Source organism: Leptodactylus fuscus, chromosome 10, assembly GCF_031893055.1.
Source record: "Leptodactylus fuscus isolate aLepFus1 chromosome 10, aLepFus1.hap2, whole genome shotgun sequence".
NCBI lineage: Eukaryota > Metazoa > Chordata > Amphibia > Anura > Leptodactylidae > Leptodactylus > Leptodactylus fuscus.
The window spans coordinates 23,708,427-23,724,242 of NC_134274.1; the positions used below are offsets into that span (position 1 = coordinate 23,708,427).

Genomic DNA, 15,816 nt, shown 5'->3' on the forward strand with positions numbered 1-15,816 from the left:
TATCAGTATGTCTTTGTAAAATGGGAGGAAATCCACGCAAACACGGGGAGAACATACAAACTCCTTGCAGATATTGTTCCTGGCGGGATTCGAACTAAGGACTCCAGCGCTGCAAGGCTGCAGTGCTAACCACTGAGCCACCATGTTGCCCCTGACTGCGCATTTCTTGTGTGTTTCAAGACTGGACTTGGAAGTAGAGACCATAGGGGACGCAGTTAGCCCAGTAATGCTTCTACTGTTTTTCTAAACTCAGTCTGAGCCCTTTGGCCAAATTTTTTCCCCAGCTGGACAAACCGTTCATTGTTGCCTGAAAGCCACAAAAGGCTGTAGCAGAAACTGATAAATGAATGGAAGGCGTTTTTGAAGCCAGATTTTGAGTCGGATTCCGCGTCAAAATCCGCTGGCAAAAAACTCTGTGTGAACTAGCCCTTAGGGAATAGTAAGTATAATACATGCCTGAACAGAAATTGGAGAAGGGAACCGATAATAATAAATGGTGGTCTATGGAGACCACTAGCGTTCTTTTTTCCGCTATCGGCATGTTGCCGATAGCGGAAAAAAGAAGCGAGCTGCCCTTTCTTCAGGCGGAAGCCTCCGGTGTTGGCCCATTCATTTGAGCCGACTCCGGAGGGGGAAGCTGCGGCTGCGACGATCGTAGCAGGCGGGTTTTGACCCAAGAGTGACGCTGCTCTCCGCGTCACTCTCACTGCCAAAATCCGCCCCACTGCCCCCCCCCCGTGTGAATGAGCCCTAAGACTGGTTTCAGTATAAAAACGTTGGACACCCAGTGGACCCCATTATAGTCTATGGGGTCTAGTGGTGTCCGCCGATAACCATTGTTTTAGCGTTCGGGTTAGCGCAGATGTGTCCTTATCCTTATACAGTTAAAACATTGTCCTGAATCTCCCTTGGAGAGAATAATAACCCTTTGGGCAACTAGATAAGATAAAATAATCATTTAAAGAAATATCCCCTTTGTGGGACTATTAAAGGATTATCTTATCTTATCTTAATAGTCCCACCATGTCAGGACTATTACTTGTACCATTACTTATCCAAGGCTCTCCAGTCATCTCAAATGGCGAGGAGGCGTGATATGATGAACGTTAGCACCGTGGAAATAGCAGACTTTACTTTTATTGTTTGATGTGACATTTTTATACAATAAAGCAGAAAATAGCCGACGTACTTACGTTATTCAATACATGGGCGGTAACTGATGATAATTCAGAACTGTCACAGGTAGTAAGGCGTTCTAGTATATCACACAAAGGTACAAATGGCAGGCACCTATACTTATACATCTCTTTATACCTATTTATTAAAAATTATAGCAAAATACAAAAAGCAAAGGACATTTGCATATTCATATGTTAATTAATTTGTTTTATAGCTTATATAAACCAAGAACATGGGATCTATGATGGGGGAAGGAATTTTAGGACTTAGAGACTTGCAACCTGTGTGTTTGGACAGGGTTCAGCCGCTGTCTCTACACATAGGCCTAGCATTTTTGTCTTTTGTTCAAGGAGGAGAGAGGAATATATCTCACTTAAAAAAAGAAAAAAAAAAAAGGATTGGGCATGTTGAGATTCAACATGCCTGATCCTTTTTTCCCATACTAACACACATTGAATAGTTGGACGCTTCTGCAAAATTGTCAGGTTCTAGCTACATAATCTTTAAGTATGGCCACCGTTAGGCTTATTATTGGTGAATGCTTGTATTAGCAGTTATATGTATAGTGTACATATGTGTATCTAGTGTGTATATAAATATTACAGAACAATTTACAAAGTACATTTACTGCAATGTAATCCTGATCTAACTCTCCCACTGTCTGTATTACACCAAGGTGCCTGGTGCCCTTACCATCAATGCATGGACCACTATTACAGTAACAAAAACTAGGCACCATCTACAAAGAATAGGACAGCACAAAAGTGTGACACTATGTGGCAATGTAAATCCGCACATAACCCGACTAAAATAATAATTTTGAAAAGTACTGTGAGATCCATCTGCGTCTAAACCTGCAATGTTTATGTAGTCATGTCAATGTTCTTCCAGACGTCTCTCAGCTTTGCGGTCACCTTGAATGGTTTCACCTGAAGCACCACACCAAACTTCCCCTCCAGGCTTGGGAAAGGATATCCCTCAGGAACCTCCAGAGTGAACCTCTGCAAGATCCACGAAAGAAAAAGAAAGATTTCCATCTTGGCCAAAGCTTCTCCAAGGCATACTCGAATTCCAGCACCAAATGGTAGGTAACTTTGACTTGGTGAGTGCACACGGCGGCCATTTTCATCTAAGAAGCGATCTGTAACAAAGAAGATGCCATGTAGTGTAGTGAGACTGTACGAATTGGGATCATTGTGGAAGATGTGCTTAGGTTCAACAGCTCAAAAACATGAAAATGGTTCCTGCTCAAGCATTATTGTAATGTTGGCATTCCACACTTTAGCATGCATGCGACCTTATTCAGCAGAACTAGCAGCCTGGTTATCCCTGTAGATGGCGTCCTGTATTAATGTTCTCACCTGCTAAGTTTCCTTCTGCCAATCCTTGTCTGCCTATGTGTATCTAAGTCTAACCCTGGTTGAGCAATGCTTCAGTTGACTCTTTCATGATATGCTTTTGGACAGTAAGCAATCTTGACTACAAGACAATGGGGATCTCTGGTCTAGACATTTTGTATATTCTTCTTGTGCGGCCAAGTAGCCAGACACACAAAGACTGATATTGACTACATATATTAAATGAAAGCGGACAAAACCCACAATAATAGGGGCCCTGTACCCCTGTCTGAATGGAGCAACAGTTGCGCAGTCACACTTTTATTCCATTCATTGCTATGGGACTGCCAAAGATAGGTGAGTGCTAAACAGTACTTGGCTTTTTTTTGGAATGGGGTGGCATTACACCCGTGTGACCACTACTCCATTCAGATGACGGCACAAAGTACCCCACTGATCAGACCCTTATGTTGTAAATTCGTGATGAACTTGTCATCTTGCTGCAATCGCTTTAATTCCATTTACTGTATATAAAGTAAATCATATGGGAATTTCTTATTGGTTTCCATTAAATGGGTCAGAAATTCTAGTTGCGTTGACAAGGGAGAACAATATACAAACTAAGTTCATCGGGCTATAACATGAAGGGATTAGAGATATCTACTGACTACATATGATCCATTGTGTCTAAGAAGAGTCTCTAAACTTGCATTACAACAAAGCCTCCATGAACACACCACCGTCAGCTCTTTCTTTGGGGTCAACCTTTCACCCAGCGGCCGGATGTCTTCCGGTTTTATGGTCGTAGCTCACCACTTTATGCTTTAGTGTTTTAGAGTGCTGAAAACTAAGCACTTAGCGTAGTCGCCGATGAACTGATAATGCTGTATATTCAATTAAGACCGCCATAAAGCCGAGGATAATGAGGCCGAGATAACTGATGAACAGCACCGGTAACAATTACTCGTGTGTCCATGGCAACAAAACAATCATTACCGATAGATAAAATCTGATATGAAAATCAAACAAGATGGAAATGTTTCCGTTCATTCATCTGAATAATTGTCATTGTAAAACAATTATCTTTGGGGGTTCACAAAGATCTCTGTGATAAATTCCGCACAAACCTGGGTTAAAGTCTTCAGGGTGCACCCATTCCTTCTCGTCGTGATGGAGGGACCACAGGTTTATAACCACTCGGGCTTCTTTAGGAATGGTGTATTCTCCGATGCTATTAAAGAAATAGAAATATCTACATGACATACAGTGCAATGATATGTATGAGTAGTAAGGATATGTCATATAGCATAGGCTACGATGAGTCTATAGGCCAAAACAGGGTCCAGTATATACAGCCAAAAAAAAACCCAAATCTTTATATTCACCTAACCGCGTTCCCAAAGACTTGCCTTCATTATGTCTGCAACTTGGCTCTTATCGCGCCTTCCTGCACCAGAAACCATCAGCCAAAGGCTGAATAATGGATTACAGAGTTGATAGATCCACCATTGTAATCAAATACAGCCGAAATCACTACCTGCAGCAGTACAGGCCCTGAAAGGCGGGACTATTGCACTTGATCTGGGTTGACTGAGGGGGTCCTCACTACTCAGTGCCCGGTGCGGATACACCATTTGCACCATGCGCCATGGACTGCTCTGAAGACATTCTCTCCCTGATGTTCTTTGAGTCAGGCAATACCCAGAATTCTCATGTAGGGTTCTCTCTGATCTTTATTTCTGAAGCTGGGCAGAAGTTGAGAGATTACCTACTTTCTAGCTAATGTGAGTAAGAAGAAAATGCTGATTTTCATGAAAATGGCGCTGCAATGCAGAATAAGAAAGACATATTTGGAAAGTATAGAAGCCGCCGTACTGTTATTACTTTACTATGTGAGGAATGCCACCTTTGAAACTATTCTTCTATAGCCTTGTACTTTAAAGGGGTGCATTCCTCACAGCCCAGCGATGGTCCTGAGATGTAAGGTCTGCCTTTCTGACAGTGGATGGATATCAGTGCCAAAACTAACGGCACCATGTCTCTGCAGTTGCGGCACAATCTGGCAAAGCTGTCAACTGCAGTCTGATAAGTCACAACATTTAGTATATAAGTTGATGTACAGTATATTGGAAGGTCTTCTCCTCAGTTCCTACCTGGTATCTTTCATTGCTACATGAGGAATGAGTAGAGGGGAGACAGGGCGAATTCTCAAAACCTCCGCTATGGTGGCCTCCAAGTAGTGTAAGATTTTTCTGTCGCTCAGTAGTGGATGTCTTCCAAATCCGACCTTCACATCCAGCTCCTCCTGGATCTTCCTCTGTACCTGTCATTTATTATAGGAGTTGATTGAATGAATATACAAGATGAAGGAAAGGCCTCCAAATTAATGTGAATAAAGGGATTATCCCATCAAGACAACCCATGCCCATACAGACATCATAGAGACCACTCCCCAATTTCCCATGCCATACTGTACATAGATTTGTATGGCCCTGTAACACTAAATATCCCCTACCTCTGGGTAATGTAGTAAATATGCGATTGCCCATTTTAGCACAGTGGATGTGGTCTCTACTCCTGCTCCAAATATATCCCCGACGGTCATCAGAATGTGATCCTCTGTCAGTCCCACATCCTGGGATATATTGCTGTTGTTGTTTTCCATGCTGAGTTTGGCTTTCAGTAGGGCATCCATTAGGTCATTGACTGTTTCGCTGCAGAAAGCCTCCTGCAACATATCGAAATTAGACATATAGAAACCAGATGCCTCAAACACATGTCCAGATTTATCATTATTACTAGTGGAAATAGCAATGTAAAGACAAGGAAATGGTGCGGCCATGTAACAAGCCTAATCTGGTAACAAAGGGGTCATTGTCACCCAACCTAACCATTCTAAGGGGTCAGTACTTCCAGGTCTCCTGACACTCCTACCTCATGCTCCTTTAGTTTCCTCTGGAGTAGCTGGTCTCGGGTGGTCACTGAGTTTCTCAGTATATCCAGGTCCTTGTTTGGGAATATCTGACAACATCAAACAACAGTCAGCAAACCATTCATTCCCCATTATTATTGCTTCTATTATTTTATGAACCTAACAAATGCACTTTGTACTGTAGAATTCACACACGAGGCTCTGGTAAGCAGAATACTAACATATAGGCTATCTATACATATATTCTTGAATTGTCACATTCCGTTAAAGGGGTTAGGTCATCAATTAAAGGTCACCAGGGGTTCCCAGCTGTTTGAAGAGGCTGCAGCATTCAAGTGGGTGCTGCAGCTTCTTCAGGACCAAGCATAGCATTTACCTTTTTGCAGCGGCTGTACCTGGTATCGCAGCTCAGCTCCATTCACTTGAATGGGACTGAGCTGTGATCCTGCCACTGAACGTGACATCACACGGCTTGTGAAGCAGAAGCAGCCCTTGTGCTTCAAACAGCTTATCCATTGGGGTCCCAGGTGTCTGACCCCCCGTGATTCTATGATCATCCTCCTCTTGCGTTTTATAGCACCAGCAAAGTGAATGAGATTTCATTTTGTCTTATATATCCATACATTGTGGGGAAAAAAGCTGATTCTCTGAGCTGAGAAGTGGTATCCAGTCTGGGCAATGCTCTGTGAGCTAAACAGTGTAGTCTCCAGGCTGATACATTGTAGCCAACCACCAAAGACATTTCTGCAGCTTCTGCGGATGTATTTAGCTCACAGAGCATTGTCTAGACTGGAAATGTCAGATATGTATAAAGCATACATTTGTGCACGCCTGTGTCCATCACATGACCAGCCAAACTTTCATTATACAAACAATACCATTTTGTGCAGCCACTGGACAACCCCTTTAAGTCTAACTTTCATTATGCCCTTACCTGGAGCCAAGGAAAGATGTCCACCAGGCTGTCCTTAGCCACAGTATCCACGATGCCTTTGCTATATCTTAGCATGGTCTCAAACTCTTCATCACCTCTACTATATCTTGTGTTGAAACACAATGAGCAAACCACATTGGTGACGGCTCGTGTCAGTTCCGGAGCCATGTCGAATGGAATGGTCTGGAAAGTAGTAAGTGTCTGGCACATGGAGGCGGCTTCACGGGAGACTATAATAAAGAAAGAAGAGTCAGGTACAGTCATTCTGGAATGAAGGCGAGTTCCTGTGATTAAATCGGCTTTCTCTGCAGCTGCCTGACACTAGTAGCTGCAATTCAGTTTTTCTACTAGCATTCTTAAAACTTTCTATGGTCTGAGACACGTCAGACACGCAGGCATGATTCCTTATTGTGGACAGATTACGGTTTTATTTATAAGAGGCTTTTATACATAACTTTATTGTAAACGTCCTCTATGAACAGAAATAATACAAGTTGGCCATGTACTACAATATTTGACCATTAGATGTCACCAGACCTGCAGATATATTCCTATTCCCACCTCGCTGGCCTGTATACCAGGTGACTGCTATTGCTTTACAGCTAGCGTCATATTATTTTTACATACAGAAGGGAACGGATGGATTTTATATCAAATGACCAATCCTGCGGTAAATTAAAAAATGTATATTGTATTAAAAAAATGATTACATCATAAATTACGACAGTGATGGCTGGCATGTCCAGTATTCTACAATTTTACCACAAGGGGGAGCTAGTCAGGTTTACTACATTTATCCCTGAAAAAACAGAGGCAATGACTTGTATAACCCAAAGGCAGAAAATATTATAGCCCTCAAAACCGTACGAAAAATCCCAAACATTAGAGTGGATCACTGGAGTATAAAGCCTGTAGGAAGACCCTGCAACCGTGGCCATTGACATAAGGTCATAATTCACCTTTGGGGGACATTTTAACATTATGTTCTTTTTCTGCTGCTTTCCCCTGTAACTGGGGCTGATACATACATGAAATACCCTGCAGAACTGATATTGGTCCTCAAAGACCCAGCAGCTAATACAGTTCCTAGCCTGGCATCACGGTGGTGTACACAGCGATCAGAAAGGCAGGGAATCTAATGAATAGACGACTCCTTGCTTCTATACCTGTACGATTTTGTGCAGCTGCTTAAAGGAATCCTATCAGTCAGACACAATTTTTTTTTTAGATACCACATCGGAATAGCCTTAAAGGGGCTCTATCAGCAAAATCATGCTGATAGAGCCCCACATATGCGTGAATAGACTTTATAAAAGCTATTCAGGCACCGTAAATGTTATATTAAACTACCCCCCAGTTTTAAAATAATACCCTAAAAAAGAATGTGATCTACTTACGCATTGTGCACGCTGGGCGGGCATTCAGGGTGCGCCGTCTTCTTCATCCACGCCTCCTCTTCCTCCAATGTCCTCGGGTCCCGTCCTCCTCCGGCGTTCGCGAACTGACATTGATTAAAGAAAAAATGGCCTGGGCACATGCGCAGTAGCATGCTGCTTCTACTATGGCTACTGCGCATGCGCCCAGGCCATTTTTTTTTTATCAATGTCAGTTCGCGAACGCCGGAGGAGGACGGGACCCGAGGACATTGGAGGAAGAGGAGGCGTGGATGAAGAAGACGGCGCACCCTGAATGCCCACCCAGCGTGCACGATGCGTAAGTAGATCACATTCTTTTTTAGGGTATTATTTTAAAACTGGGGGGTAGTTTAATATAACATTTACGGTGCCTGAATAGCCTTTATAAAGTCTATTCACGCATATGTGGGGCTCTATCAGCATGATTTTGCTGATAGAGCCCCTTTAAGGCTATTCCGATGTGGTACCTAAAAAAAAATTGTGTCTGACTGATAGGATTCCTTTAAGCAGCTGCAGCCCCAATGCTGTGAGAGAACTCTCTCCAGTGACGCCTCCTCTTCTTCAGCAGCAACATCTTCAGCCTCTTCTTCCAGCGCAGGTTTCCGATTTCTAGGCCTCATGCAGAGCAGACTGTGCATGCCCACAGGCCACGAGAAAATGGCCGCTTGCACAGTGTTGGAAAAAATTGTGTCTGACTGATAGGATCCCTTTAAATCTGCAAGGACATACAGGTATGCCCACGCAGGGTTAGAGTGAATTGTCTGGACATATATATGCAAGGACTTCCCAACCTCCACCAACTCCAACTCTCTGTATATTTGCTAGAATTCTATCCACATTGCAGTTACTGTAAAACACAAGGTTTTTGCAATGTGGGGCTCCGGCCTTAAAAACCAATTATGAGAGGCTCACACGTTTTTGACAATCACAGCATGTCAATTATACCTACAGAATACAGGTATTTTCTAGATAGGTATAATATTGGCAGAAAGTCTACAGAAGAAAACTCTGAGAAAAACATTGCAGCTGCGCTTTTTTGCTGTGGCTCTCTACATGCGTCCTTAATAGAGATGAGCGAGTACTGTTCGGATCAGCCGATCCGAACAGCACGCTCCATAGAAATGAATGGATGCACCTGGTACTTCCGCTTTGACAGCGGCCGGCCGCTTAACCCCCCACGTGCCGGCTACGTCCATTCATTTCTATGCGAGCGTGCTGTTCGGATCGGCTGATCCGAACAGTACTCGCTCATCTCTAGTCCTTAACCTTAGTGATGACAGGGTTTGCTTACATGATCAGGTTTTTGAAGGCAAGGCATTGACCATTTACTGTCCGCTTCCCCTACAGATTGCATTTGATCACTGGGGGTCCTAGAAGCTGGATACTTTAAGATCAAGCTATCGCCAGGGCACATGTCTAACATTTGATGAATAGATAAAGCTGACAAGCAGACTGGTTAGTTATCAGGGTTGTCAGACACTCTATAGAAAAGCATAGTTATTTCTATACTCACTGATTTGCTCAATGGCGACGGTCCCTTCACCAAACATGCTGAGAGCGGAGTGCACCAGTTTGCGGTGAAACTTCCATGTGGAGCTGTAGTCAGCAAAAGCAATGTCTTTGGCATCCCTTGTCAAAATATCAGTTGTGACCTTGAAATGAAAGGACATGACCATATGAGATACATGGATGGATGACAGAAGTGTATATGGAAAACTGAAGGTGTCTCCATTACTTTACTGGGACATTATAACGCCTGCAGGTGACATCATTATAATTACATTATTCATATACTATTATGTCACAGTGTACACCGTGATCTTTTTGTTTAATCATGTGCTATTATGTCATCACTATATATTATGCCTGTACTGTGACATCACTGTGTGTATTATCCCTGTACTGTGACATCACTGTGTGTATTATCTCTGTACTGTGACATCACTGTGTGTATTATCTCTGTACTGTGACATCACTGTGTGTATTATCCCTGTACTGTGACATCACTGTGTGTATTATCCCTGTACTGTGACATCACTGTGTGTATTATCCCTGTACTGTGACATCACTGTGTGTATTATCCCTGTACTGTGACATCACTGTGTGTATTATCCCTGCACTGACATCACTGTGTGTATTATCCTGTACTGTGACATCACTGTGTGTATTATCCCTGTACTGTGACATCACTGTGTGTATTATCCCTGCACTGACATCACTGTGTGTATTATCCCTGTCCTGTGACATCACTGTGTGTATTATCCCTGTACTGTGACATCACTGTGTGTATTATCCCTGTACTGTGACATCACTGTGTGTATTATCCCTGTACTGTGACATCACTGTGTGTATTATCCCTGTACTGTGACATCACTGTGTGTATTATCTCTGTACTGTGACATCACTGTGTGTATTATCTCTGTACTGTGACATCACTGTGTGTATTATCCCTGTCCTGTGACATCACTGTGTGTATTATCCCTGTACTGTGACATCACTGTGTGTATTATCCTGTACTGTGACATCACTGTGTGTATTATCTCTGTACTGTGACATCACTGTGTGTATTATCTCTGTACTGTGACATCACTGTGTGTATTATCTCTGTACTGTAACATCACTGTGTGTATTATCACTGTACTGTGACATCACTGAGTGTATTATCCCTGTACTGTGACATCACTGGCTTTATTATCCCTGTACTGTGACATCACTGTGTGTATTATCCCTGTACTGTGACATCACTGTGTGTATTATCCCTGTACTGTGACATCACTGTGTGTATTATCCCTGTACTGTGACATCACTGTGTGTATTATCCCTGTACTGTGACATCACTGTGTGTATTATCCCTGTACTGTGACATCACTGTGTGTATTATCTCTGTACTGTGACATCACTGTGTGTATTATCTCTGTACTGTGACATCACTGGCTTTATTATCCCTGTACTGTGACATCACTGTGTGTATTATCCCTGTACTGTGACATCACTGTGTGTATTATCCCTGTACTGTGACATCACTGTGTGTATTATCACTGTACTGTGACATCACTGTGTGTATTATCTCTGTACTGTGACATCACTGTGTGTATTATCCCTGTCCTATGACATCCATCTCTATCTTATCCCTGTCCTGTGATCTCAGGTGTATATTCACCAGGTTCTGTGACATTGTCGGTGATGTAATTACATGAAGGGCAGAAGTCATACCTGGGAAGTGGTATGTAATGATTCCTATGCCTTAAGGGAATACCAGTACTAGATATTACATGTAACGTCTAGGTCATCAATGGTATCGTCCCAGTAAACCATTTTAAAACCTAACATAGCAGAACATATTAAAACAATTTTCTACAACTAACACATCCCATTCAGACACATTCTGGGATCTGAGATATCAAATTATATCAAAATATTTTATCAATATTTAAAAAATTATTACTTAAAACCATACTTAAGGCACATGAACATCATACAGGGGATGCCATGCTTAGGAATCTCCTTTATTAACCTCAGTGGGGAGTGACAGCTGCAAAAACTGGCACATATTCCAGAAGACATGATGTGACCATGTAATATTACAGCTATGCTGTGTATGGTCCCCACATGGTTCAAGCTCACCATTCTTATGTTCTCAGCTCCAAAATCTTCTGCTGAGAGAGACTGGACAGGAGACCGAAACCCGACGGTCAGTTTTCAAACCCATGCACCGCCCATGAGCGTCTTCTGCCTCTCTGCGGTGAAACCGTATTCTTTTTAACCGGAAACAAAGTCGGACATGTAGGACTTTGTCTCCGGTTAAAAAAAAATGGTTTTGCTGTGGAGAGGCAGAAGACGCTCATGGGTGGTCACTTTGCAAATCATTCAAATGAATGGGTTCGAAAACTGTTCCCCGGGTTTCCGTTTCCTGTCCAGTTTCTCTTGGCAGAAGACGAAAACCCGAAAGCGAAGATCGGGCGCAGGTGTGAACCCGCCCTAGGTCAACTGAATATTGATCCTACAGGCAGTACATCATGCATTGATCTGACATAAGCTTTTCACTGGCAAACATACATTAGAATTGGTGCCGTCAGTGTGTTTGCACAAGTGATCTGTGGGTGAGGAGGGCGCTGTCACCGCTATCACCAGAACCCAGCTTTGCAGATAGGTTAAGGTCACCTAAATCAAATGGAGTTTTCCCCTTGTGAATCGCTGCCTCTGTTAATGAGATGTTGCCATTTTTGTCAATATGAAAATGAGCTCTTTGGAGCAATGAAGGGGTTGTTTTTACCTCTTTGGAGCAATGATAACACCTTTGTTGCTCCAAAGAGCTCATTTACACATGGACAAAAATGGTGATGTTTTGGCAACCAAAGCACCGATTCACGAGGAGATGCACCATTTGGTTTTGGAGACCCTAACCTTTCTATCTGCATGGCTGAACTGATACACTAAGATATAGAGACTAAGATAACGAATATCTTGGCTAACAATTACAGGGGTTGCTCTAGGATGAAATATTGGATAACAAGGGGCCCATATACTATTCTTGTATTGGGCCCTTTATTATCTGTGTCTGCTCTGGTTTGTTCAATACTTCCTACTAAAATGTTATAGTAGCGCAGCTTGACAATGTAGCCCTCAAAGCCAAAAAGGCTGTGCAACTACAAGACAGGAAAGTAGCAATGTCTCCAAGAGATAATAATGTTTAGAAAAGTCTGAAGAATTTCATTAAGTCTTGCTTTCAGCCTTGAAGCGGTGTCCTTGTAAGTGCGCTGTATGACGACTTATGGAGGCTCCAGACTCTGCTGCTCATTCTTCACCAAGACTTACCAACTATTACTACTCTATATACAGTATGTGACTTTTGCCGCATGCTATACGCTTTTTGCTATATGGTGTCATCACTTATATTCTTGCTATGTAATAAATGAAATAGGACTTAAAGCGATACTCACCGTGCGGGGTCTTCCAGCAAATGTCTTTCCCTTCTTCAGTAAAACCTCCCGGGCATCTTCATAGTTATTGACAACAACTACATAGTGGGAACCCATCTTAAAGGAGAACAGGCTGCCATACTTTTTCTGCAGATTACAGAAGAGGATGTGCGGAGGGAAGTGATTCCCAAGGTGAAGTAAACTCCCAATGACAGGCAATGAAGGTAAGCTCTTGGGATACTTTACAGATCCATGGCATCTTAATCCCTGTCTCCAGATAGAGATGAGAAAGAGCCCAAGGGCTACAAGTAAAGCACCACCAAGCCACACAATCATGCTGGGATTTCCTCCACCTTGGAATGACTAGTTCAGCTTACAGCGCCCATAAATATTGCTGGGATTTCCACATCGACCAATCACGGCTAAGATTTCATTAACTCTCTCAGTGCTGGAAATACACTAGATGCCATTCCTTATGTCCTTATTATATTACAAGAACATTTATTTAGAATTTTCTCCGCATTGGTAGATTAATAATGAAATTTCATAGTTTGGAAAAGCAGAAGAGTTTTTAGAATTTTTAATTTTGGTGACATTGGTATGAAAAATCCAAACAGAGAACAGCTTGCAGTCATTCAGAGTACATTGGGACCCTAACATACTCCTTTTAGGTGTGCTTTGGAATTTCTTGTAAAGGAAGACCATAGAGGACCCTTCGCCACCAACTCCAACTCTTTGTATCCTTCAGTAGGTACGATTCCATTTGGAATTTAGTCTCTAGCCCCCACTGGAAGCAGAAAGTCTGCAGATGAAACTAAACGTTTCTGCCACGGTTTTTCCTGCAATGCGTTTTAGCTTTGGCGCTCAATGTGGGGCCTTAGCCTAAAGGAGGTTTCTCTAGGTTTAAGGTAATTACTTTACTACAGGATAAGTGTCTGATCTAAGGGGTCCAACTGCAGAGACCCCATCAATCCTAAAAACAAGAGCGCCTTGTCCTCCCGGTTGTATAAAGTGGTAATCCAGCATTCACATTGAGAAGCCAAGTGCAGTACTCAGCTACCTCCAGCAGTCCAATAGTGTAACATTGTATGTGCTTGTCTCCTGCTCTATTCAACCATAGGGACACATGACCCCCTTCTCATGAATACATTTTCATCCCCTATGCTCTAGGTAGGTGACAAGTATACATTTTGGGATAAGAGGACATCTACCTTCTTCTTTGGCTGGAAATGTGTTTAACCAAAAGAAGTAATGATGACACAAATTAGGAAAATGAGTGACTGTAAAATGAAAGGGATTGTCCAAGACCTGAAGGTCATTGATCATCAGCGGTTTCGGCCTCCGGAAGCCATATACTACATAGAATGCCAGAAGTAGATTTGCTCCTATTTCAGTGAATGGAAGCGGAGCAGCAGTTTCAGATGCCACCACTACAGTGTGCTGAGCCCTGTACACTACTCGTATATAGATTCTGGTCCGTACCCTGTAGAGCCTGGAACTGCAGCCCTGCTCCCATTCACTTGAATAGGAACAGAATAACACAATTACCTTCCGGTCCTGGACAAACCCTTTATCATTTACCTTTCATTTCAGAACATAATGTACACGAGAAATAAAATTATTTCCAACCATTATACAATCTATCTCATTCATTCTTTGGACATTTTCCTCTCTGCAGACTTGCTCTCTGATTCTCAGTTGTCCTTGAGCTATTGGGCAGAGACCGCCGATCATGGTGTCCGCCATAGCCAATACATGGAGAAAGCAGGAATTTCTGCTCCCTTACATTCTCATTTAGTCAGAAGCCGCATGGATGACATTTTAGAGCAGTACATTGTGTCAGTGCACTGTGAGATAGAAAACTTACTATTAGCTGCAGCAGGCCCTCTGCCTCTGTGTGTGTTTGCTTTCTTTCATTTGGTTTCTCCTTCCCTTCCCCTCTTCATCAACTTCTACAGGCAGCATATACCCTGACTGTTGCAGGCAGCAGAATGTGGACCCATTAATTTGTTTCATAGGGACACCCTTCTGGCATTCACCTTTTAAGCCCCTACAGGTATACTTCTTGAAATGTCCCGAGGTGGGTGGCGAGGGCCAGAGAAATACTAAAGTGTGGCACTGAACAGTCAGGCAGAATCGTAGTGAGGGGCAGGCCAAAGGTCAATGCGTGAATGCATTGCGGTTCTTCCCACAGCGCTGTGAACAGAAGAGTTTTCTTTCATGGACTTTCTGTTACAATTATATCTACGGGAAAGCCGCTGGCGTTTCTGTAGATATAATTGACATGCTGTGATTTTCAAAACTGCAACGGTTTCGGAAATCGCAGCGTGTTCGGCGTATCCGGCCCATGGGGCCCCGTCCTAAATAGCAGAGGACCATAATTCCTTAGAATTTTCAACATAGCCTTTCAGTTACCTTTATTGCACATGAGAAACTCGGGCAAAAACGCAATGAAAAACTCAACAGAAAACTGAACAACGCTTGTACGTGCATGTTTTTTTTTACGCAATAGAAAACGCAGCGTTTTCTCTGCGTTTTTTTAGGATGCCTTCACACGAAATAACACCGGGCTTGTAAAAATCCTCATTCACAGCCGTACAAGCGAGCGCTGCGGAAGGCTCCTGAACACTTCCCATTCACTTCAATGGGAGCACTCGTAAAGCCATTGAAGTGAATGGGAAGTGTTCGGGAGCCTTCCGCAGCACTCGCGTGTACATCTGTGAATGAGGATTTTTACAAGCCCGGCGTTACTCCGTGTTAAGGCAGGCTTACACTGCGTTTTTTTGCTGCATTTCCACCCAGTGGGGCCTTAGCCTAAAGGCGTTTTCCAGGAGCTGAATATCTGATTGGTGGATATCCAACATCCGACCCCATGGTTGCTTGATGTTACATATGAGATATTTTTGACCTATCCTAAGGATTAACCAAAACTTTGCTGCAAGCAACTTGATGTCCACTGTTGTGACCAAGCAAAGTAAATTTATAAGAGTCCAGAGTAATGTATACAATACCAAAAACCAGCTCTCTAGTCCTGGGGAAGTACAAGTCCCAGCACTGCCTGCCAAACAATAACTGTAATCTGGACGACCCTTTGATTGTA

At 42.9% G+C, this 15,816-nt stretch overlaps 1 protein-coding gene across 1 annotated transcript; it reads right to left on the minus strand.

The window, feature by feature from the left end:
- Nucleotides 1-2,042: 2,042 nt before the first annotated feature.
- CYP17A1 (cytochrome P450 family 17 subfamily A member 1) lies at nucleotides 2,043-13,052 on the minus strand. The gene is made up of 8 exons (XM_075288230.1): nucleotides 12,738-13,052; nucleotides 9,311-9,449; nucleotides 6,383-6,612; nucleotides 5,451-5,537; nucleotides 5,032-5,244; nucleotides 4,670-4,839; nucleotides 3,644-3,747; nucleotides 2,043-2,320 (listed from the first exon to the last, which is right to left on the minus strand). Exons 1-8 carry the CDS (start codon nucleotides 13,050-13,052, stop codon nucleotides 2,043-2,045), a joined length of 1,536 nt encoding a protein of 511 aa, XP_075144331.1.
- Between the last annotated feature and the right edge of the window lie 2,764 nt (nucleotides 13,053-15,816).

Excerpts from the sequence above, each read along its gene's own strand:
- CYP17A1 (XM_075288230.1), bottom strand. The coding sequence starts at position 13,052 with ATGATTGTGTGGCTTGGTGGTGCTTTACTTGTAGCCCTTGGGCTCTTT. Across the intron at positions 5,538-6,382 it reads ACATCTTTCCTTGGCTCCAG|ATATTCCCAAACAAGGACCT; the intron begins GTAAGGGCATAA and ends TGATGTTGTCAG. Across the intron at positions 3,748-4,669 it reads GTAGCAATGAAAGATACCAG|CATCGGAGAATACACCATTC; the intron begins GTAGGAACTGAG and ends TTTCTTTAATAG.